General features: G+C 40.5%; 1 protein-coding gene and 1 long non-coding RNA gene across 16 annotated transcripts in view; both read left to right on the top strand.

Annotated features, from left to right (window-relative positions):
* Window positions 1–7,400: 7,400 nt before the first annotated feature.
* The window catches only part of mmd (disintegrin and metalloproteinase domain-containing protein mind-meld), a 557,313-nt gene continuing 541,799 nt past the window's right edge, over window positions 7,401–22,914 (top strand). For 3 of the 14 annotated variants that reach the window (XM_033383142.1, XM_033383146.1, XM_033383145.1), the window contains exons 1-2: window positions 7,403–8,404; window positions 12,912–13,719. In XM_033383142.1, the coding sequence (XP_033239033.1) occupies window positions 13,650–13,719 (70 nt within the window). In that variant the 5' untranslated portion in view covers window positions 7,403–8,404; window positions 12,912–13,649. Of the gene's footprint in view, window positions 8,405–12,608; window positions 12,713–12,911; window positions 13,720–22,914 lie in introns of those variants that run through there. The other 11 variants (XM_033383138.1, XM_033383133.1, XM_033383137.1 and 8 more) reach the window with 7 other exon arrangements.
* Window positions 20,563–21,430, top strand: LOC26533485 (uncharacterized). Of its 2 annotated transcripts, none has more exons than XR_004470044.1 (2): window positions 20,563–20,700; window positions 20,765–21,430. It is a non-coding gene; the product is annotated as an uncharacterized lncRNA (long non-coding RNA). The 2 variants fall into 2 exon arrangements; XR_004470045.1 differs by having other exon boundaries at window positions 20,581–20,700; window positions 20,974–21,430.

Below are 22,914 nucleotides of genomic sequence, written 5' to 3'. Positions count from 1 at the left end.
TCAGACTCCGAAATTGTACTACATTGGCTCTCATCACCCCCACGGACTTGGAACACTTATGTTTGTAATCGCACCGCTGAGATTCTAGAAGCTTGCCCACGTAGCTGCTGGCAACACATTCGCACTGAGGACAATCCTGCGGACTGTGCATCACGTGGACTTCTACCAAAGGATCTGGTAGAACATCAACTGTGGTGGAATGGACCACCGTGGCTTTCCCAATCACATCGCACTTGGCCACCTGCTAAGGCGGAGTTCGCACTGTCGACTGAGGACGCTGAGCGGATGGAAGTAAAGGTCAAGCCCCAAGTTACTCTACACATTTCCAATGAAGGAAATGATCTTAACTGTATGATCAACAAAGCTTCCTCCTGGTCACATCTCTTGCGGACACTTAGCTATTGCTTTCGGTTCGTACATCGTCTTCGTTGCAAGGACCGCCTGTCATCATTTTTATCGTCATTGGAGCTTCAATATGCCCGCTCTAGGGTAATCAAACATGTCCAGATGGAGTTCTTCCAAGTGGAGTACAGACAGCTGAGCACTGGACAAGCCCTTTCTCAAAAATCCAAGTTGATTCACTACACTCCATTTGTTGACGACCAAGGAATTCTGCGCGTAGGAGGACGCATTGGAAACTCGATGACAACCTATGACGCAAAACATCCCATACTTCTTCCAAAGGAATCACCAGTCGCTGTTTTAATAGCTAGACACCAGCACGTCACATCGTTACACGCTGGAGTCGAATTTATGTTTCACACATTGAGACAGAAGTATTGGATCCTGGGAGCCCGTAACATAGTCCGCAAAATTGTATTCAACTGCAAGATATGCTTCCTCCAGCGCAAAGGAACGAGTACACAACTCATGGCTGATCTTCCCGCCTTTCGCGTTCAGCCCACCCGCTGCTTTCTACATTCTGGATTGGATTACGCTGGACCAGTTACCATCAAGACATCAGCAGGTCGGACACCGAAGTTTGGCAAAGCTTGGTTTGCCATCTTTGTTTGTCTGTCCACCAAAGCAATTCATATCGAGCTCGTCAGTGATTTGACGACTCCTGCATTTATCGCCGCTTTCAAACGTTTTTGGTCTCGACGTGGCCCTATATCCGACTTGTACTCGGACAATGGCACAACATTCCATGGAGCCAGAAAAGAACTAGAGGAGATGCACCGGATAGCAGTATCTCAAAGTCAAGACGAGGAAATTGCTAATTTTCTGACGAGTCAGGACATCAACTGGCACTTCATTCCGCCATCTGCCCCGCACTTTGGAGGTCTTTGGGAAACAGGCGTACGATCTATCAAACTCCACCTTCGCCGAGTAATTGGTAGCAGTGCGTTAACCTTCGAGGAATATTCAACAATTTTAACTCAGATTGAAGGGTTACTCAACTCTCGCCCACTGTGCGCGCCAAGCGATCACAGCTTGGATCCCCTTACCCCCGCTCATTTTCTTACAGGTCAACCTCACATGTCGGTGCCGGAGCCGTCCTTGTTAGACGTCAACATTAACAGACTGCAGCGTTGGAGACAACTGCAAGCCAAGGTTCAAGGATTCTGGAAACGTTGGAATCTGGAATACTTTACTTGCTTGCAACCTCGCACGAAATGGCAGCAGGAGTCCAACGACATAACCGTGGACACTCTTGTGGTACTGAAGGAGCCAAATCAACCGCCTAGCAAGTGGCTGGTTGGGCGAATCACCGAAGTTCATCCTGGCCAAGACGAGAGGGTTCGAGTGGTCACCGTCAAAACCGCCCGAGGAGTGTACAAGAGGCCTATTACCAAACTTGCTGTGCTTCCCTTGTTCTGAACAGTCGTTCAGGGAGGCCGGTATGGTGAGAAATGAGCCTCGTAGTTTTTAATTCAATGTTCATGTATATTGCGATTGACCTATTTACACGCTCATGATTGTAGTACACAGCCTAAGTAACTATTTTTACGCGCATAGCTGTGTTGTTGTTTACTCGGGTCCAGCACATAGCTGTAATGTTCTCACACGCATGGCCAGACCCGCAGCTGCACACGCACACAGCGATGCGTTCCGTTGTTTTGCATTGAGACCGTCGCGTCGAGTCTTATCGCGTGATCTTTCAATTCCCTTTTGCTCGACTTCTTTTCGCGGAGTTGATGCAGTAGAAACTTCTAGACGAAGCCGCCCGCACGCTTACTTTGAACCGCAGTAGAAACTTCTAGACGAAGCCGCCCGCACGCTTACTTTGAACCGCAGTAGAAATTTCTAGACGAAACCGCCCTCACGCATACTTTGTACCGCCGCAGAAACGATCCCCCCGCTGTTCTTGTAATATACTTGTAAAATAACCACCAATATTTAATAATCAATAAAATAAATAAGCTCAAGATATAAACGATTATACAGTCCACTAATTCATAACCAGTTAGGTTCTGAGGTCTGAGGCCTGAGATAAAGACACGGAGGCCTGTGCCTGTGTGGCCTCTTGTGACATAATTGTTTTGTTTGTAAAAAGGGTGAGTTTTTTCTCAACCTCTTCATAAAACTGTACGATGGACAAGCCGCCCTGTCGGAGCGTGGCGAGTTCCTGTTCTAGCAGGTGCAGTGAACGTTTGTCCGAATACGTGAAATCAAGGCGATTGATGATGATGCTAACAGCGAGTCAGCGGGGCCTAATCTAATCTTATTTCTGATTATGAGGACCGCTTGGTAGTGCTTTACCTACCTTTGTACCCCTTGTATAGCATATATCTTGGACGTTGACATGCAATGACTGCATCTTTCAAGAGGCGATGCAATTACTGCACCGTCAAGTGGCCCGTGTGACACCAGCAGAAGGCTGTTACGCGCGGATCCCAGGCAAAACGCAGCCCTCCTCCCGCCCAACCGACCGAGGGGCGCTGCCGCATGACGCGCGGTGCGTAGCCGAACCAAACGCGAACATGCAAGAAAGATAGATATTAGACTGACATTCGAGGAAAATTAGCACTAAACTTACTAAGAAACTAAGCATGCAATCAAAATACAAATACCACTACAGTTACTAATTAATAGAAAGGTGTGTAAGGATTAATAATTTAATAAGAGGAAGAGAATTAGTGTTGGATATAATATGGTAGAGGGAATTATAATCCGAGCATAAGACCCTAAACGGTTCATGCAAGGAATAATTCGATCTACAAAGTGGAAGGAACAACGGTATAAAATTTCTAGTCAGTCTAATAGGAATCGTGAAGTTTATGCGGCTCAACAGATCAGGGCTGTCTATGTCACCCCTGATCAAGTTGTGCATAAATATCACACCAAGCATTTTTCTACGGTTAACTAAGGATGGGAGGTTTACTAATAATAGTCTACTAGGCAATAGTCTATATAGGCAGCCTTTGCCGCTTGGCGCCAGGAAACGTACTACTCCTGGGTACCGTGGAACTCTGGAAGTGTTTTCACCGCATCCAGAGCTTCCTCACAGACCACCGCTCTGTCTAAAGTAATCGGCTCGAAGGCCTTGGCCTCGGGTGCCGTAATTATCGCTGCCTGCAGCTGACTGGTTACTATCTGTAAACGATGTTCAAAGTCAGCCCTTTGTACCTCTAGTGCAGAGCCGACCGCCGCGGACACAATGGCTTGGAGTTGTGCAGCGTCCATTATTCCTGCTCGTTCCCCTGCGTTCAAAATCTAGGCTAAGATCGTCTAACAGTTCTAATAAATCGTTATTGTTATGATGAATGTAATACTCATACTCATACTTTTTGACCGCTTCTTAATGTGGTCTGTCTTTGTCGTAGGTCAGTTTTTCCCCTAGACTGGCGTCAAATTCGGATTCCTTTATGAGAGATCGGAGATGTTGCCCGCCGAAAACAATGTAATCATATGGCGACTGTAAAAATAAAATTTCGAGAAAAATGACGCCTGAATGATTTTTCGTGTAAACAGGTTTTATTAGCTTGTTCAGTTTCTTCGTTTCCTTTTTATTATTTTTTAATTTTACTTTTCCTTTACCTTCTTTTCCTTCCTTTGTATAAAATTTCCACTTACATGCTTTTTTGTATGGCTTCTATTTGGTATTTCTCTGGTTTTATCTTCTTAGATTGTAGTGGTTCTCCTGCTGGCCGTCTCGTATGTTTCTTCCTGTCTATCGTCGCCGCTGCCCAAAGCCGTCCGCTCTGATGTAACAAATTTTGGATTTATTGGCAGCCTTCTTTATACTCGGAGCTACGAGTTGTTTGGTGCACTTTTGGCACGCCCTTCTTTTAATTTCTTGTGCTACTTTTTGAACAGGCGATGAATCCGCACTCATATATTTTAAGTTTTAGATATTTTTCTTTCTTTAACTTTTTTGAGCGGGCGTTGTCTCCGCACTCCTTTGTTTTAGATTCCTCGGGTTGTTTTTTTTTTACCTCTGGTTTTTTTTTGTTTTTACGCGTTGACCGAATTTTTTCTTTAAGTTTGTTGAGCGGGCGTTGTCTGCGCTCTCCTTTATTTCAGATTTCAGATTTTTCGTTCTCACTTCATTTCTTTCCGGTTTTATTTGTTGACCGAATATTTTCTTTAACTTTTGTGATCGCACTCAATACTCTTGCCGATTTACACTATAGCGGGCGATGTCTCCGCACTATAATTATATCTCGAGGGCGGTTCATTCGCGTTGGGTGCCATAATACCATAATCACCATAATATGGTGAACACTTTATTCGTAATTATGAGTTATTATAAACCATAAGGCTAACACCAAGTATTTTGTGTCCACTGGGCGGATCAATAATAAACTAAACTTTAGCTACCCAAACTCCCGGTCTCGAGAAGTCACTCTTCGTTCGCCAGGCCTGTCGCAGTTCAGCAGAAACGCTCACATTGCGCCTCGTGCCTGGTGTCCGATGCAAGCTGGCATCCGGCGGTATCGGCGGCCGCGCTCCCACGGTCCGCGAATCTGCCTACTCTGCGATCTTGCAGAAATCGCTCCGCCCAGTGGCCAATTTGGTTAACATTTGTTAACTTATATTCTTGATCAGCATCAATAGCCGAGTCGATTGAGCGCTGTCTGTCTGTCCGTCCCTATTAGCGCCTAGTGCTCAAAGACTATAAGAGCTAGACGACATTTTGTATCCAGACTTCTGTGATACGTCACTGTTACAAGAATATTTCAAAACTTCGCACCGCCTCCTTCCGCCCCCACAAAGGACGAAAATCTGTGGCATCCACAATTTTAAAGATACGAGAAAACCAAAAACGCAGAATCGTAGAGAAGAACCATATCTTTTAGACTGCAGAATCTGAATTGGATTGTATCATTATTATAGCCAGAATAAAGAAAACAATTTCATTTTTTCTCGCCTGTATGCTGTATCTGGATCAGATCGGATCATTTTTATAGCCAAAAGGAACAAATTAATTTGCAGTGGCTTCGCAGCGCCCGACGACATGTTCAAACACGTTTTCTGTCTCTCCCGCACGCACACATTGCCGCTTAATGTAGCCATACTGACTATGTATCGGGTATAAATGTAGAGTTGCGGTCGCCGCAGAAACTCACAAAGTTCCCCCTCGCTATTTTTTTGGTTATTGATATTAACGTCAAGATCACGATTATTTTTTTTTAAGTGATTTTTGTCAGGAAAAGTTTGTAGCTAGGGGAGAAAGAACCCCGACCAATCCGACGAGCTGGACCCGAGCACAGCAAGAATGCGCGCCTTCGAACCTAGCTTCCTATTAACATGGAGTCAGGGAAATTCATTTATTGGCCAATGTCGGAGTTAGAGCATAAATACGTAGGCTCTGGCCCTAACTCACTGCCGAAGACTGAACACTACACTATGTGGTGGTTCTCTTGAGAGAATTACCCTGGTGGATGATCTTGGTGTTTCATTAAACGGCAAGCTAAAGTTTTCTAAACAAATTTCTCCCATGGTAAATAGGGCCATGGGCATGCTTGGGTTCATAAAGACTCTCTATACCTCACTATTTCGTCCGATTTTAGAATACGGCTCAACCACCGTATTGACAACAGTGTCGACGGCTTCGATACTGGCCACAGAAACGCCAGAAACAAGATCGACATTGTCCACACGCATGGTTATACAGTCGGTCGCGGGTACCCTTAAAGCTGAAAAGGTGGCGGATGAAGAGCCAGATGCGAAAGTCACAGTCGGCATATTTTAAACTGAACAATCATAATTTTACTAATTACATTGCAGTTATAATAAGGCTTGTACTACTATTTTTTCATAGCCAACAATAATTTTGGAGACCTTTGATGCTTTGATATCCTTGCTAATCGAAAGAACAGTTCATGTCGGTAGCTTTATAATCAAGTTTTTCTTAGATGGATTTTTGTGATAAAAGTCTACAAGAAACTGTAATAGGGGAGGGATGGTTTATGGTTTCTTATAGTTTAAGTATTATGGAAATTAAATGAAAAAACTAAAAAAACAATGGCTTACTTTAGACAATTTTTGAAACGAAAGTTGTAAGATTTTAATTTGCAACTATGGATTATTGCATTTTTATCAATTTGGAAAGTGATCACAGGATTTTAGATTTCGGACACTTGGAAGTCGCTTTAATATTCTTCATTTTCCTTTTCATTATCATAGCATACGCATCATGTTCATAATCATAGCAGCTCTGACAATTACACTAGTTTACAAATTTAAAACAAGGGGGAACGTTGTAAGTCGCTAGGGCCGCGACTCTACATTTCTATCCGATACTCAGTCAGTTTCTTCGCCAGAGAGCGCACACATTCACTACGAAGAGTGTATGAGAGAGAGATAGAAAATTAGTAAGCGCGTGGACGTCATTTCCTAGCCACTGCAAATTAATTAGTTCATCCTGGCTATAATAATAATTCGATCTGATCCAGATCCAGATACAGTCATTCTCTATGATTCTGCGTTTTTGTTTTTCTCGTATCTTTAAAATTTTTAATTTGTGGAGGCGGAAGAGGGCGTTGAAAATTTTTGAACAAACTTGATTAAGTGAGATATCACAAGAGTCTGGATACAAAATTTCGTTGCTCTAGCTCTTATAATCTCCGAGAACTAGGCGTCAAACAAGTCGGACAGACAGACAGGGCTCTATCCACTCGGCTATTGATGGTGATTAAGAATATATGTATATACTTTATGTAGTCGGAAACGCTTCCTTATGGGCGTTACACATATCCACTTTTCCCCTAAAATCGAATATACCGGTATACTCATTTTGAGTATTGGGTATACGACCTCATAAAGTATATATATTCTTGATCAGCATCAATAGCCGTATATTTTCACGAACCCTACTGCTTTGATGCAAAACTTTACACTCGTTTTGGTTAACATATGAACAGATGAACATATGTGCATATGGTACTACGAGTATATGCAGCCGGAATTAGTTTCATCTCTGCGTCTCAAAATTCTGGCCGAGATCATAATACCCGTTACAGGGAAATAGAAAACATAACTACAAAACATATACGACACACATATGTATGTATGTATATATGTAAGCCTTTTATCTTATTTAATATTTTCTTCAGACTCGCTGGAATTTGAAGCTACAAGGAAAAGTGTCTGATTTTCAATGTGTGTCGTGGGTGTTGAGTGAGAGAATATTAAGAGCGAATCTTTTTGGGCTGTGTCTGAAGCCGAATGCGCGAGAGTGCTGAGATGACATCCCAAACTCTCCGGAAAAACTGAAGAGTAATAGTTGCCGGGTTGCCAGCCTCGTTTTCTCTCTTTCTGCGTCTGCGTCCTGCAGCCAGAATGGCGACTCTCGTTAAAAATCGCAAGTCGTCAGACGTATGCAAGAGCTTAAGAACGCTGTTTGCCATCACGGTACGTGTTAACAAGACCGGGGTCGACCGACGGCAAAAGCAGTCACAAGAGGGGTACAAAAGAATACAGTTGGAAGCATATGTAAATCAAGAAATGCCTCAATTGGAGCCGCTGAAGTCGAATTTGAATTCCAAGTACAAAAAAGTAGAATGTAATAGTCACGCAACAAAATAAACTTTAGACCACGCAAAAAAATGTTCACACATTGTTTACGTAAATGTTGCTCTACTAACGGTTAACCGGAAGCCATTATGTGAAATTAAATACGGTACAGAAGTCTTTCCTCGCCTTAATAAATTCGCCACCAATAATTCGATCAACCGACTAACCAATCGACCAGCTATCGGCTACGAAACTTTTAATTTAATAGAAAGAATAAATAATAAGATTAATAATTAATCAAATAAAATAAAGAGCGAAAAATATCATATTTTTGAGAATTTTTTGAATATTTTTTTACTGTTTGCCCAACTAAGAAACAGAGTGTGTTCATGAAGCAGTTCAGCAAAATTTTACCAATAGTAAATTAGAATAATTCATTATCAATTGAAAATCTAATTCGGAATATTGAGAGAATTGAGGAACCTAAGCTGCCTATGTAAATGTAAGTAAAATAGCTATACAAATACAGACACGTACCAAGTCCATATATACATATGAACATATGTACATGCATTCCAAGTACATACATATGTACATATGTCGTATGTCGCTGACGTCTTAAGTAAAAAAACAAAATGAAAACACGGTTGAAAATTTTCAGGTTTCACATACATATGTATGTATTTACATCAATATGTACATACATACATATTCATGTACAACTATGCGTGAACCCGGGAATGTCTTTTAAGTACTTAAAAATGTATTGGTATATGAATTTAATCGTAACAAAGGAACAATAAAGATAAATAAATAAGTACATATGCATATGTAAATACAAGGATATATGTACATATGTGCGTACGTACACATACATACATATGTATGTATACACAGTACAGTATTCATGCAAGCAGTCATTTTTTTTGACATCGCTATAAATCCGAATGTAAGAATATATGTACATTTACATACATACATACATATGTGCATAGTTAGATACATATGTAGACTCCAAAGACTAATTTTGCCATTATAGTGTTGTCAACTGATATACATATGGTATGTATGGGCGACTCGCAACGACAGAACGAGGCGCGGCAGGCTGCGCATGACCACGGGACAAGTACGATACACAGGATATGTAGAATCTTTAAAAAACGTGAATTTCCCATAAGTATGTACATATGTACATTTATACTGGAAGAGCTTCCCAGAGATTAGATTGTATTAATTGTGTTGGATCGATAATTATTAAGCGTTTTCGGGTATCGAGCTCAGCATTCCCTTTTTGAATTTTCCTTTTCCACAAGTGTCCTGACTCTGAGCATGCGTTGTCAGCGTTGACGTCGACGCAATCAGTATATGCAACCACTTACTCTGTAGTTTTTTCGAAACTGCGCCGTCAAGAGCACAGAGTATGCTTGTGTTACCTTTTAAATTGTTCATTTTCATCCCCCTATTCCGCTTTGGCTAGTGAGCTGTCTTTGCTCTCTTTTCGGACTCGAGCTTATTCTCGCACTGTATGCCTAACGTCCGCCGCGGTCCCTCTTGAACACCCCTGTTAGAGTATAGTCCATACCCCCCTATCGCCAGACCGGTATGTTTATACATATGTACATGTATGTACATAGCAAGGAATTACTTACTTGACAGAATTAATTGTTAAATTAATTATTTTTGACTGGTCACTGCAGTGGTTCGATTCAGAAGGGTTTCTGTCTTTCTATGTACACACACATGTACATACACGTACATATGTACATACAACCTACTCATGCATTTTTTTTTACAGACCTCTGTGTAGTCGACATTTACTATGTTGGTAACAACAAAATGAAGAACAAATATGAGCTTAATCTCTTTAATAGAATTTGGTAGATATGTATGTACATACAGTCCCCGACACTTCGGCAAAATCCAAAGAAAACGATGAATTTAAATTGTTTTAAAAATCATTATTCAATTAAGCATAAATTGCAGTATTCGACACCTGAATACGACACTCATATTGACATCGAAAAAATTCTCAAAAATCAATTCGAGTGTCCTTATTATGAGAAAGAAATTTGGGCTATGGTAAGTCCTTTTCAAAATCGAAAATAAAAGCATCGAAGGTAGTAGGTCCATCAATAATGAAAATAAGTGAGAAAATTGGTAAAACTAGGTGTGTTCTGAGTGATTTCATAACAAACGGGTAAAATTATGTCAAAAACATAAAAACCGAACCAAATTGCTACTTCTGAGAGTGCTATGCAAATCTTTTCTGCGAGACGCATCTAAAATACACGATCCAAGCTTGATGTACCAATTGAAATCTATGTATATTTTAAGCTAGTGCTAAAATAATAAACATGTTTTTTCTAGGACTGCCTTGAATTTTGCTTGTATGAATTAAATCAAATGTACGAATTGGGTGTACAAAATTTGGTTGCCTTCCAATGCTAAGTCAATAATATAAGTATTTTATATCAACAATAGTTTATTTCTTAGTGCAATTGACACATTAAATTAAGCCATTATACCATTATGCCATATATGTATGTATGTATGTAGTAATAATTGCAACGCGACAGTCCTTTTAATCGACAATCTACTGGATGTATGATATTCTTGAATCTGAAGATAATAAATAACGTCCATATAGCACTAAAAATATTATATTTTTTGAAAAATGTTCGCTCAAAATGAGATTTTAAGAAATTAAATTGGCCGGTGTAAATAATCAAGATTTCTCTAGTCCCCAGCAGTGTTGCCAGATTTTGAGAGTCACCATAAGCTAGATTGAAGAAAAAAATAAGCTAGAATAAGCTAAAAATTAAAAAAGCTCAAAAGTAAGATAATCATAAAAACACATCAAAATAATGGGTAATTGAATTTTATTGATATTTTTTTGTTCAATTTTTAATTAAAGTAATGCATTATTTTATCCATTTCATTATGCTATAGCCGAGTGATCAGCAATGTACAAACAAAGTGCAGCCTGCTGCTCTTCTGATTTTGAGGACTTTCTAATAAAAGTTTTGTTAGTTTGTGTCATGCTTGCATTGAATATGTTTTTAACGACAGCATGCTGCCGTAATTCGCACAACTTGGCCCCAATTGTTGCCTTACAGACCAGAATAAGCTAAATGAAATTTGAAATAAGCTAGATTTCAAGCTATAAGCATTTCAATTATTCTTCAAGCTATTTGATTTTATAATAAACAAAATCTAGCTTAAAATAAGCTAAAATGGCAACAGTGGTCCCCAGGCGATTTCTATAAAACATGCGATGGGTCTTCGAACTCAATAACATAGGTGTTCTATTTCTAGAGTTGAAAAACTTTTTTCGGATCGGATAAATCACACAGTGCTTGCACAATTTTGATTAATAGACGAATATTTCTTGTATCAAATTTCTTCCGCTACAGATGTGACAGGAGATGTAACAGGAGACCTGTTTGGTCCGCTCATGAAATGTTATTTCTTGATGTCGACAATCAGAATAACTGTCAAAAAAAAGAAAAAAAAAACTATAAAAAAAACAAGGCGGAACGTTGTGCGTTGCTGATGCGGCCGGAACGATACTTAGTCAGTATGGCTCTCCTCCACCAGACGCCGCTTATATTGAACGACACGACAAAGAGTGCGTGCGAGAGAGACAGAAAATCAGTCAGAACGTGTCGTCGGGCGCTGCGTAGCCACTGAAAATTGATTTGTTCCTTTTTTCCTATTGGTTATAATAATGATTCGATCTGATCCAAATTCGACAATCTGTCTTATATGGTAATTTTCTATGATTTATAATTTTCTCGTATCTTCAAAATTGTGGATGCCACAGATTTGCATCGTTTGCGGGAGCGGAAGGCCGCGGGGCGAATTTTTGAAATACACTTATAACAGTGACATATTTCAGAAGTCTGGATAGAAAAATGTCGTTGCTCTTGACTCTCTCGACTCTCGACTGTCAATCGACTCTGATGCTGATCAAGAATATATTTACGGGGGGTCGGAAACGGGGGTTCCTTATGGACGTTACACACATCAACTTTCACCACAAATCTAATATACCGCTTGAATACATTTCTCGAAATAAATCGTCTGCCAAAGAATAATTAATAAGTCTATAAGTCTTGATCTTGGAAAGGTTGTATTTATTTGGCGCAGATGTTTGAAACACACAGAAAGAAACCTCTCCAACCCTTTATACATATACATACATATGTACATACGTATATATTTATAATTTTTACCAGGATAATGAGATAATTTTATTTTGTTATGTTTGTATGTCGGTCCGTACGGCCGTCTGTCAATAAAAATGTGGGGAGGTTTTAAGCTGTCTCTTTTCTGTTCGTCTGTTTACTGAGTGCACTGAATAAGTCAGAAAACACTTGTTTTAATTGATCGAATATCTTCTTCACAATTGAATGGCAGACCAATATTTAAAACAGATTTAATACAGCCATACTCATTACACGCAGTACATGTTACAAACAGTATTTTAATAAAGTATACCCTTGTATTTCACGAGTACACGGTATAAGAACGTGTGCAGCCAGTCATTCCCATTCATTCCCACAAATTACTATTAATTATTTAATCGTTTGAGTCTAATTTGATCTCTGGCAACAATTTCGCTGCCGCTGCTTAATGCCTGTCCTTGCTTAATTAGTGCAAATTGTCATTGTCAGCATTAACATCAGTGAAGCTTCATACTGTCTGTGTGCAGACTTCCATCTGAACAGCTGTCTAGCGCCGCAACTCTTGTGCTCTTGCCACGCACTATATTCATATACGATTATATACAAATTTTGCAAATTTTTTCGTAAGTGCTCAATACATTCAATGCTAAAAAATGTATATTCGAAAATCTGTAACTAGCAATATGTTAACTAACTTTATTCGACACATTTCTGACAATTTCATCTTTTAAAGACTCGGTGAAGTTATTTTGAAATTTTACAGTTATTCCCACTAAGTTATTTTTCAGTCCAAAATTAGCTTTTCTAATTTTTATTTTTCAGCTCGTTTTTAGGAAATTGAAAACACCAAATCCAAATACAGATTTCGATGCAACTTGACTCAAACACTTAAGTCGGGTAAACGTTCCAATTTGAGCGTTTTCAAATTATATAAGTAAAAGTGATAATACTATCACTGTGATTTACCGGATTGGATATTATTTTGGTTTGCGATTCTGTGTGTTTTTTTACTGTACAGATAACAAAGCTGAAAAGAGATCCAAAAGCTTGATTGAATGAGTGAATCGTGAGTGAGTCAATGAAATAGCTGAGGTGAGGAAAACATAGAGTGCCTTGCTTAGCACAATGAAGCTACAATTTCAGCTCTACCCTGATGCATATAAAAGCCTAGACGCAGTCTTTGTTGCAAACGCAGATAAACTCATCATCACAGCCATCCACTGCCACACAACCTGACCTACGAAAAAAATAGAATTGAGTGTTACCAATGTGCCAATAGCTGCAGTAGATTGATATCTAAAATATAGTGCAGCTTCAGCATCACAAGAATACTTAAGCTACGACTATTACGACGCATAATTACTTTTTGATTGTCTCAAATGTGCCAATTAAAGTTTGGATGCATGAGAGTACCTTTTGGTAAATATCCTCGGGAACGAGAATAAAAAGGGGAAATAACCTTTAAAAAACGAGGAGAGGACAACCAAGACTTAGCATTGACGCTAACACAGACGTTGACGTCGACGCCTACTAATTAAAACACATCATTGAAGCTGCATAATGTGGATTACCATCACCTATTTGATCCTCATCATTGCCCAGCTGAGCACCTTGGCCACATCCGCAGGCGGTAAGTAGTCTAAATGTTATAATATCTGTTCCCCGTTAGGTCTCGGGAACACTAAAGCTGAAAGCATAGATTAAAATTTGACTTTTTTCAGCCAGCATCAGCTTGGTATTTATTTATTTATTTATTAAATTAACAATTATCTGTTTATAATGGTACTTAATTACAAAAGGAGGAAAAAAGGGAAGTTAAAAGATAGTTAAATTTAGGTAATTATAAAATTGCATTATTATAAATATTGCATGCTATTTGTTTAAGGGATAGTTCAGGGGATAAGGTATGACAGAGGGAGTTATAATTATGGCATATTACCCAAAAAGGTTCATCTTCGGCATAATTAGACCTACATATGGGTAAGCGGATTGGCCTAAAAGTACGGGTAGGTCTAGAAGGAACGCCCAAGTCAATCTGAACACCACAATAGAAGTTTACTTAGATCCAGTTGAAGGCGTGTGTGCAAATACCAATCAGAGTAAGGCAGACAGATTTTAACATCATCAGTATATATTAGTGTAGTAGAGTATGTTGTAACTTGAAGATGGTCATTCACAAATAAAATACGGTTAGACAAAATCCAATCTAGAAGATTCGTTGGGAATCCTAATAAAGAGAGCTGTTGAATAAGCAGAGTATGGTTCACGGAATCAAATGCCTTGCTGAAGTCCGTAAAAATTACATTTGTCTGCAAACCAATTTGAAAACCACGGTGGATTAGGTTAGAAAACTTAAGAAGGTTAGTCGATGTTAAACGATGTCTGAAAGAACCGTGTTGCGACGGAGATATAAAAGCTGCAACAAAGATGTTGCAGTTGCCGGGTGACCAGGAACTCAAGAAGCTTCGGGATGACGGAAAGCTTTGCGATACCACGATAGTTTTCAATATTTGATCTTGAACCTTTTTTGTAAAGCGGAATGATGTAGGACTCATTCCAACTTACTGGGAGACAAGACTGTTCCAAAGAGAGGTTGGAGGTCAAGGGTTTGTAAAGGGACAGGGCACAGTGTTTTAAAATGCAACTTGGTACCTTATAAGGAGCCGCAGACGAGTACGTTGTTTGGAAGAAGGTAGCAAATAAATTTTCAAAACCAACAGCAGAAGCTTCTGTTTTGTTGCGGTAATGAAGGGACAGAGGAAAAGCGTTTGACTTACGCTTAGAGTTAACGAACGAATAGAATTTTTTAGGATCATTACAAAAGTTTCTACTACATTGTGAAAGGTAATGATTATAACACTGACTATTAACGGCAAGGAACAGAGAGCGAGCGGAGGGGTATAGAGCTAAGGCCGACGATACAGTTACAGTGATATCTGGAACAAATGTATTAAGGTCGGAGTAAATAGAACTATAAAACGAGTTAACAGTTGCAACTATGTTCAGTAATGAATAAAGAAACGACCAATCAACAAGCAAGAGATGTAGATCTAAATCGATAAAGTTTGTTTTGCGAAAACACTTTATGTGGCAAGGAGCCACATAACCAGATCAACGGATATCGATAAAGTTGGATGGGAAGGATCTTCAGGGAATGATATTGGGCTTTCTCCGTAGCATGAGCAGCATCGTTAACAAACATGAGGTCAAGAAGTCTGTCCGTAATGTTTTTAACGGCATTAATGTGGACAAGGGAAGTATCCGTTAGCCCATTGATAAAGACATTGTGGCAATTGGGAAACAACAGGTTAGCAGGTTAACAGAAATGCGAGGAATGTAGGAGCAGGTTAAATAGGTAAAACTTTGACTGCTACAAATTCAATTCCATGAATGTTATTGAACGGGAATAACTCAGATGAGAAATCAGATTTGACTGCAATCAGAACCCCAACTGCAAAAAATGGGCGGTCCATTCTATAAATAGTGTAATTCTAATAGAAGACTTAGGTCAAGTTTCGGTAAAAGCGATGGCATCGAAATCAAAAGACGCACTATTTGTATGAATTTGACGCAATTTGCCCAACAATTTGCGAACGTTCTGATAGTGACTAGAAAAATGGTACATCAGTTTTTTGGAGCAGCCGGTTTGGTAACTCTGGGACTCGAGTTCGAATCTTTGTGAAGGAACTCATGCATAATTTTATGCTCAGGCTATATTGACGGTTCAAGAGATTTTGATAGAAAATAATCAGGGAGAAGAATTTTGGAGGATGTTATGTTGCACTTATGTTTAAATGTAAATTTAGTCACAACTATATCATCAGGCGAAGCGTTAAGTTTAGAGGAAAGATGTTGTTTAACGGCCTCCGTTGTAGCCTCAGGAATAAGACGGGAAACAAATATTGCTTTCCGAGGGACCACTGTTCTAAGTTGAAGTCCCGAGCGAGATCTTGATGGTGGAGCCACTCCTAAAAGAGATCTCGGTCCTGGGGCAGAAGAATTGGCAGCAACGGATGTAGCAGGAATTGTAGCAAGACATCACCAGCAACCAACACACCGCACCCGCACTCACCACGTCAGAAGTGATGGCAGCAGAAACTGCAGGGATGGGATTGATGGTGATGGGAACTTGGATGCTCGATGGAAGCACATTGCTCGGTGTAAAAAACACCGAAGCCGCCGTTGGCGGATTGACAGATAACGGCGAGGCATGCTTTCGAGAGAGTGTGGCCGATGCAAACGCTGATGCGCGAGAACAGTGCACACCGAAGAAACGATAACGAAAAGCAGACTGGGTAAAAAACAATAATAAATTACCTGCACGATTCCGATGCGTTACGTTGCGATATTTTATTTATATTAAACACTACTTTGCAAATGAAACACTGCTGATTAACACAAAGTATAATCAAATAAAAGAGATGCGATGATATATCAAAACAAAGTGACAAATATGTTGTATGATATTTAAGCAAAGGGCGGAGAATGCAGGAGCAAGACAAAATACAATCGGCTTAAGAGCTAGAAGCGAAGGTATGGTGCGCAGTTTTTCAATTGATCTGCTCGTAATATTAAAATATCAATAAATCAATCACTGCAGATTAATTGGTTCCTTTTGGCTATACAAATTATCCGATCTGATCCAGATTCAGCAGCCGGATAGATATGGTCATCCTCTATGATTGTGCGTTATTAGTTTTTTCGTATCTTCAATATTGTTAGTGCCACAGATTTTCGTCCTTTTTGTGGTCAGAAGGGGGTGGCGAAATTTTGAAATACACGTTTTATAGTGAGATCTAACAGAAATGCGGATATCAAATTTGGTTACTGTAGCCTTAATAGTCTCTGAGATTTGTGGATTACCCAGATTTTCGTCCTTTGCGGGGGCGGAAGCGGGTGGGGCGTAATTTTGAAATAAACTTGTGCAGGTCCGAAATCACATTAGTGTAGATACCAAATTTGTTTGCTCTAGGTCTTATAGTCTCAGAGATCCTTGAACTCACATTTTGCGATAGGCAAAGACGACCATGAAACGTGTGTGTTAGAGAGAGACAGAGCAAGAGAAAATGAAATTGTTTTGTTCATTCTTATAATAATAACAATACGATCTGGTTCAGGTTCTGCAGTCTAAAAGATATAGTAATTTTGCTTTGCATCATAGCTGATGACTGCGAATTGGCGACTCGTCTAGACCGTCTAGAAATAAATTTCGTGCGGCAAATGTACATTGCTTGGCATCATAGCTGATGACTGTGGATCGGCGAATCATACCAGCAATGCCAAACTGAAGTCACTAACAACGCAGCGACGCTGAAGGTCTCGTAGATTACCTTCTATGTATGTTGGCAATGTTTGGTGTGTGCGCTTTGTAAATTCCATAACTGCTATTCGGTGAAATATACGATGCGCTGACACCGTACCACCAATCAGATCCAGAATATAGTCGTCATCCAACAGAACAATTGGGCATAAGTTATAACCAAAATGACAATGTGAAAATCACATGCTCATACGCGCTATATTTTGGAAAAAATGCGTATATACCGTCCATCGTCAAGGTTAGTGGCCGCGGAAAAAGGATCCAGAACAGGACTTGGCATATCCTGAGCAACAGGGGTGAGGCTCACCCGTAAAACCTGACGGATCGTCGCAGTCCGAATCAGCAGCACACTATCCTCGTCTAGATAATTGGGCAGGGGAGCGGTACGGAGAACCAATCTAGGTGCTGGTGTTGATAGGTGGCGCTGGACCAACAAGCAGGATGTAATTTAGCGATATTTTGTTGAAAGCCAATGAACACCACTTTGGTATGTAGTATTGAGGCGCTGAGAAGTCAGGGCTGGTGACCAAAGACACGTGACCCAAAGCATTCGTTCAACGACTCGGTGCATTGGAATCAAAACGTTCTACACTGATGAGCTATTTCAAGTAAGATACCATTTAAATTGTACGCCTAGAAAGAAATTGATAAGTTAATAGTTTACTATTAAAAAAAAAGTAAGGAAATGGGGGAGTATAGTAGGAAGTTCCGCGTCTCTGTGGAAAGTCGCGAAGTATTGCTGCGCAGGGACGATGGTTCGCGCCAAGATCTCTACCTTCTAAGTCGTTCATATCTTGACGTCTTCTATCATCACTTCAATTAGGTTACTGGACGTGAGTTGCCCCCCCCATGGGATCGGCATAATTTGATCCTAATGCCATCGAAGCGCACGCAGACAAAAATGATATGCTCAACGTCTTCTGAGATACACACCATCTGCAGGGTGGGGAGTTTTCATGGCCGTTTACACCAGCGCAGCGTCATCTGAGTTGGTCACGAAAACCACAACGAAACGCGCAGCGACTTTTGATAGACTTTACGACCCTGGAATAGCTGCCTTACGATGTTCCACAAGAGTGGACCCATGACCGATCATTGGGGAATGCGGTGGGATTTAGTGATTGAGTTCAAGGTGTAGAGGGATGTCCTGCTGACTTAGTGAGTCGGTGATGCAGTCCCATTGCACCGAGTCAAAGACGTTCCTGATATACAGGATAACAATCAGTCAATCCTCTACCAACTTCGACGCGATCCAGGTAACCCTGCCTATGGCATCCACCCTTGACATTTCTTTTCTGAAGCTGAACTGGCTTGAAGCTTTGTCGTACGCACTCTTCTCATTGAGTCAATCAGTCATATCGGACGATATGAGAAGAGTCATCTGACTGCTTGCCTGGTTTCGGTATTAACGCAAGGTTCTGGGTCTTCCATTGTCCTTCTCGGAGAAATTGCGTGTGCACCGTAGCAAACTCGTGGGGTTTGAGCGATATGGCCAGTTTTACCACCCGGTTGCATATTACATCATGGCCGGGAATCCTATTTGACTTCATCTTGCGGGCCACGGAGAGAAGCTCGTCCGCAGTGACTGACTCCACCAAGTGTGGAGTCTGAAGTGCTTCGTTGTCGTTTAAAAGGTTGTATTCCCTAGGTAGGAACAACAGAGGTCAACAGGGTCAGAGGGAGCTGGCGTGTTATCGTTTCATCACCGTCTTTGGGGGCTCTTCCATATGGGTCGTGCACTGCTGAGTCACACAGCTGCAGAAAGCACTCCCGCTTGCTTATCGTAATGTGGTCCTTTAAAGTTTTCCTAGTCATACAATAGGCCACTCGTAGCTCCGACCAGTTCGTTGCTGGCGTTCCTTCCGCGGTCCCGTTGGTATCAGGTGCGTCGAGCCTCCGCGATCTCGGCGTTCCACTAGCAGATCGGCGACTGCGTGCCCCTAAATGATTTTTTTAGGCTCATGGTACAATCACATGCGAGAGTAGGTGGTCTGTGAGCTGGTCGTCTATCTGCTGCGCTAAGTCTCTCATCGCCTCCAAAAAGTTTGAGACCCGCAGGGTTTTTCGGACTTGCCGGCAGGTCTCCGTGCGGTCTGATTCTGGGGTCCTCCATTTCTTTCGCCACCGCAGCGGTGTGTTGCGAACGATGACTGCTGGCAACTAACCGCCCAAAGAGCGTTTTTTGTGGTGTAGGTAAGTTAGGACCCAGCTTAACTTGGCCCACTGCAAGGATGTAGAAAAATGGTTCAGTGCATAGCAAAATGTCGACGTCAGGAGTTTTTTACAATCTTTTATCTTCTAACGGAGTGTTGAGTGGGAAATTCTAATTACAGATATCAATCTCGGCACCGAATTGCTATTCTATGTGAGGCGTGCTAGATTCAGGAAGGAAACGTAATGGCGCTTGAGAATGTCGCCGCATTGTGTCCATGATGACAACAATATGTAGTCCAGCGATTTATTCCACTTGCCTTGAGTTTGTTGGTTACACTTGTCCATGACAAGGTAGATCAACATTTGTTTGTGAAGTTCAAAGTTGATTGTGGTAATTTTTGTGCCATAAATCTTGATTGGAGTGCCTTTCGAGGCGAATAAATTGGTTGCGATTGAGCATTGCGATTTTTCTGGGGGCGGTATAGAAATGTCGGCACCGGTTTATGAGGTATCGAATTTTCGTTGTTTTGTCCGTTACGAACAAGCAATGGCTTTCTGGCGTCGGAGACATGGTGGCCCTCAGTTTTCCTGTTTGCTGGAGCTGCCTATTGTAGTTTTGCGGGAAGCTTCTGGTTTCAACTGCCAGTTTTCCTTACGAAGAGCGTCGATTTCCTCTTGCAGTGTTGTTGGCATTTGTCTGTACTGTGGATACTGTGGCGTGGCTCTGAGAATCCATTATTTTTTCTGCTTGTAGCGCTACTTTGGCCGAGTTAGGCGCTCCAGCGCCGTCATGAGGAAAGTTTAGATTGGCTGATTTCTTATTGCGCTCAACTTCATCTCGTATAAGAGTCTGATTAGTTTCCGGTGATCGAAGTCTGTGTACTCCTTGACTATGGCCGTTTTTATTGCGTTGTACTTGCCGAGCGCTGCCGGATTGCTAGTGATGTCCGGTAAATGTTGCGGTTCTAATCATGCATATATTTGATATTTGGTGCTGTCCGCTGTTATGCGGAAAACGTAAACAATGATTGTGACAAAATTAACAAAAAACAAAAACAACAACAGAACAGCTCGGAAGGACAGCAGACCAAAAACTTATTAATAAAATGGATTTAGTGCCAGAAAACTCCTCCAGTGGTACGTTGAATAGATATATTTGTTTTTTATTGTTTATAATATATAATATTATTACACAATGCAGCAAACAAGAGAACAACAGCAGGCGGCAGGGTGAAATGGAGTGCCGCGCTTGAGTGCCTGCTGGTTGACATATGGCAGGAGAAAATTGAAGATTTGCGCGGACCACGCAAAAATTCACATGTGTACATGTACATTACACACACTGTTTGGAGCTACACCGAAAAGCCTGCCAACTGTTCGGTACTCAGAGGACGAGCCCAAAGTGTATAGCGCAATGGCGATGCGCTTTTCCAAAGGAATTGCAGCTCGGCAGTTGGTGTCCTTCTTTCGCAGCACTTCAAGCCGATTCACTAAAATATCAAAGCAGTGCCTCTCCATTCGGAAACTCTCTTTGAAAAACGCCTCGTTGTTTTCTGGTACATCTTTCTCCCAAAATGTCCCGAACCGCTTCTAAAACCATAAAATATGTCCTTGTACTTTAAACTTTGGTTGAAGTTAGTAGAAGTACTCACATACGACCATAACCTTCCTGGCTTTTGTGTTTTTATGGCAGTGACCCAGTCAAGCATCTCATCTTCGTCAAAGTTAAAGTCCTCATCGTCATCATCATTAAGCAACATTATTAGTTGGTGCAAGAAAATATTTTGCTGTGCAACCACAGCCGAAATAATTGCTATATCTCTATCATCCATTATTAAGAATTAATAAATCTTCCGCGCAAATTTAATGAACTTGTTATTGGCATCAGCTGTTTTTGATGGATGTTGGATGGTGGATGGTGGCAGTGTGAATCGGAGTTTCACATTTGTCAAAAAATCCCACCATTCCCCCGGGATGGGCTCAGTGTGCAGAGGCTATTACGTATGTAGATAGTGGTGATAGCATGAGTTGTGTGTCCCATCGAAGGTTTATATTCAGGCAGGCTCCGTTTTTCATTTACTTTTGCGGATTACGTTTTCAGCCAAAACGTTTCGTTTTCGTTTTAAGGTGTTCCATTTTTCACATATTTTTTTTATCGACATGTTACATTTTGAAGTCCGAATTAAATTGGGCGAGAAACAGCTGTGCTCACCCAGATGTTCTGTTGAGCGCATGTTACAAGCACAGTCTGAGCTGTTACATGCACATTTGTGGTGTTATACGCAAAAATTTATTAATTGCCAACGTTCCGATAACCAAATCGGAATGCGTAAGCTGCTTACACCAAAACGAAATTTGTTGTTGCTGTGGCCAATTTTTTCCGAACCAAATTTTAGGTTGGGTTAAAATAAAATTATTTATAAAGAAAGCACAAGTTAAATTACCCTGATATAGGTATCAAGTTTATGTTAATGCATCAATAAGTCATCTATTTTTTTCCTTTTGCAATTAAGGTTCGTTTTGTTGTATAAAAAGCCGTTTACTTTTCATTTCGTCAACGAAAATGTTTTCGTTTTGAAAACGAAGAAATCTTGCGGAATGGGAAAAAGAGAGCCCCAATTTATGTGATTTCAAAAGTAAATCGGAAAACTTTTGTGAATGTGAAAAACGGAGCCTGGCTGATTATTTATATTGTGTTAGTAGCCTTTTCGCACACAGCACATCTACGGGGAACAATGGGATTTTTTGACAGATGTGAAACCTCGATTCCTAAATGCCACCATCCAAATCAACAGCTGACTGCAATAACAAACAACAAATTTGTACGCTTAATAATTTAAAATTTGTATTAGCTGTACTAACAACAAAGAATGTTTCTGCAAAAGCTACTGGTGGTGTTCGACAGAACAGAAAACAACATAAATGAGTTCGAAGAGGTCATATACAGGCTCGATTTCGATTTATTGGAAAAGGTCTTGATAGCCACACAAAGAATATCAGCGCCATTATAATAGCTAGCTGAATCTTGCATAACATTCTTAACACACACAACATCTCAATTAACGGGAATTTGGTTAGAAATACATGTAAGCTCCCAGAACAGCCCGATCGGAGCGACACTTCTTCTAGTTTTAATCAGTAAGCGGAAATTATGAGATCAGCCATTGCAAAACATTGCAGCCGTAACAAATAAACAAATTTTGCAATCTTTGTTATCTTCCTGCACATACACAGTGCACACATACCACAGTGCTCTTGGTGTTGTTTTTTTTTTTTTAATTTTGTCACAAACTTTTCATAAATTTTTTCGTTGTGAATGTCAATTATTCAGAGCTGCATTAAAAAACCATC

Source organism: Drosophila pseudoobscura, chromosome X (genome assembly GCF_009870125.1).
Source record: "Drosophila pseudoobscura strain MV-25-SWS-2005 chromosome X, UCI_Dpse_MV25, whole genome shotgun sequence".
Taxonomy (NCBI): Eukaryota; Metazoa; Arthropoda; class Insecta; order Diptera; family Drosophilidae; genus Drosophila; species Drosophila pseudoobscura.
Note: the sequence above shows the minus strand (reverse complement) of the source record. Positions and strands in the feature narration are given on the sequence as shown.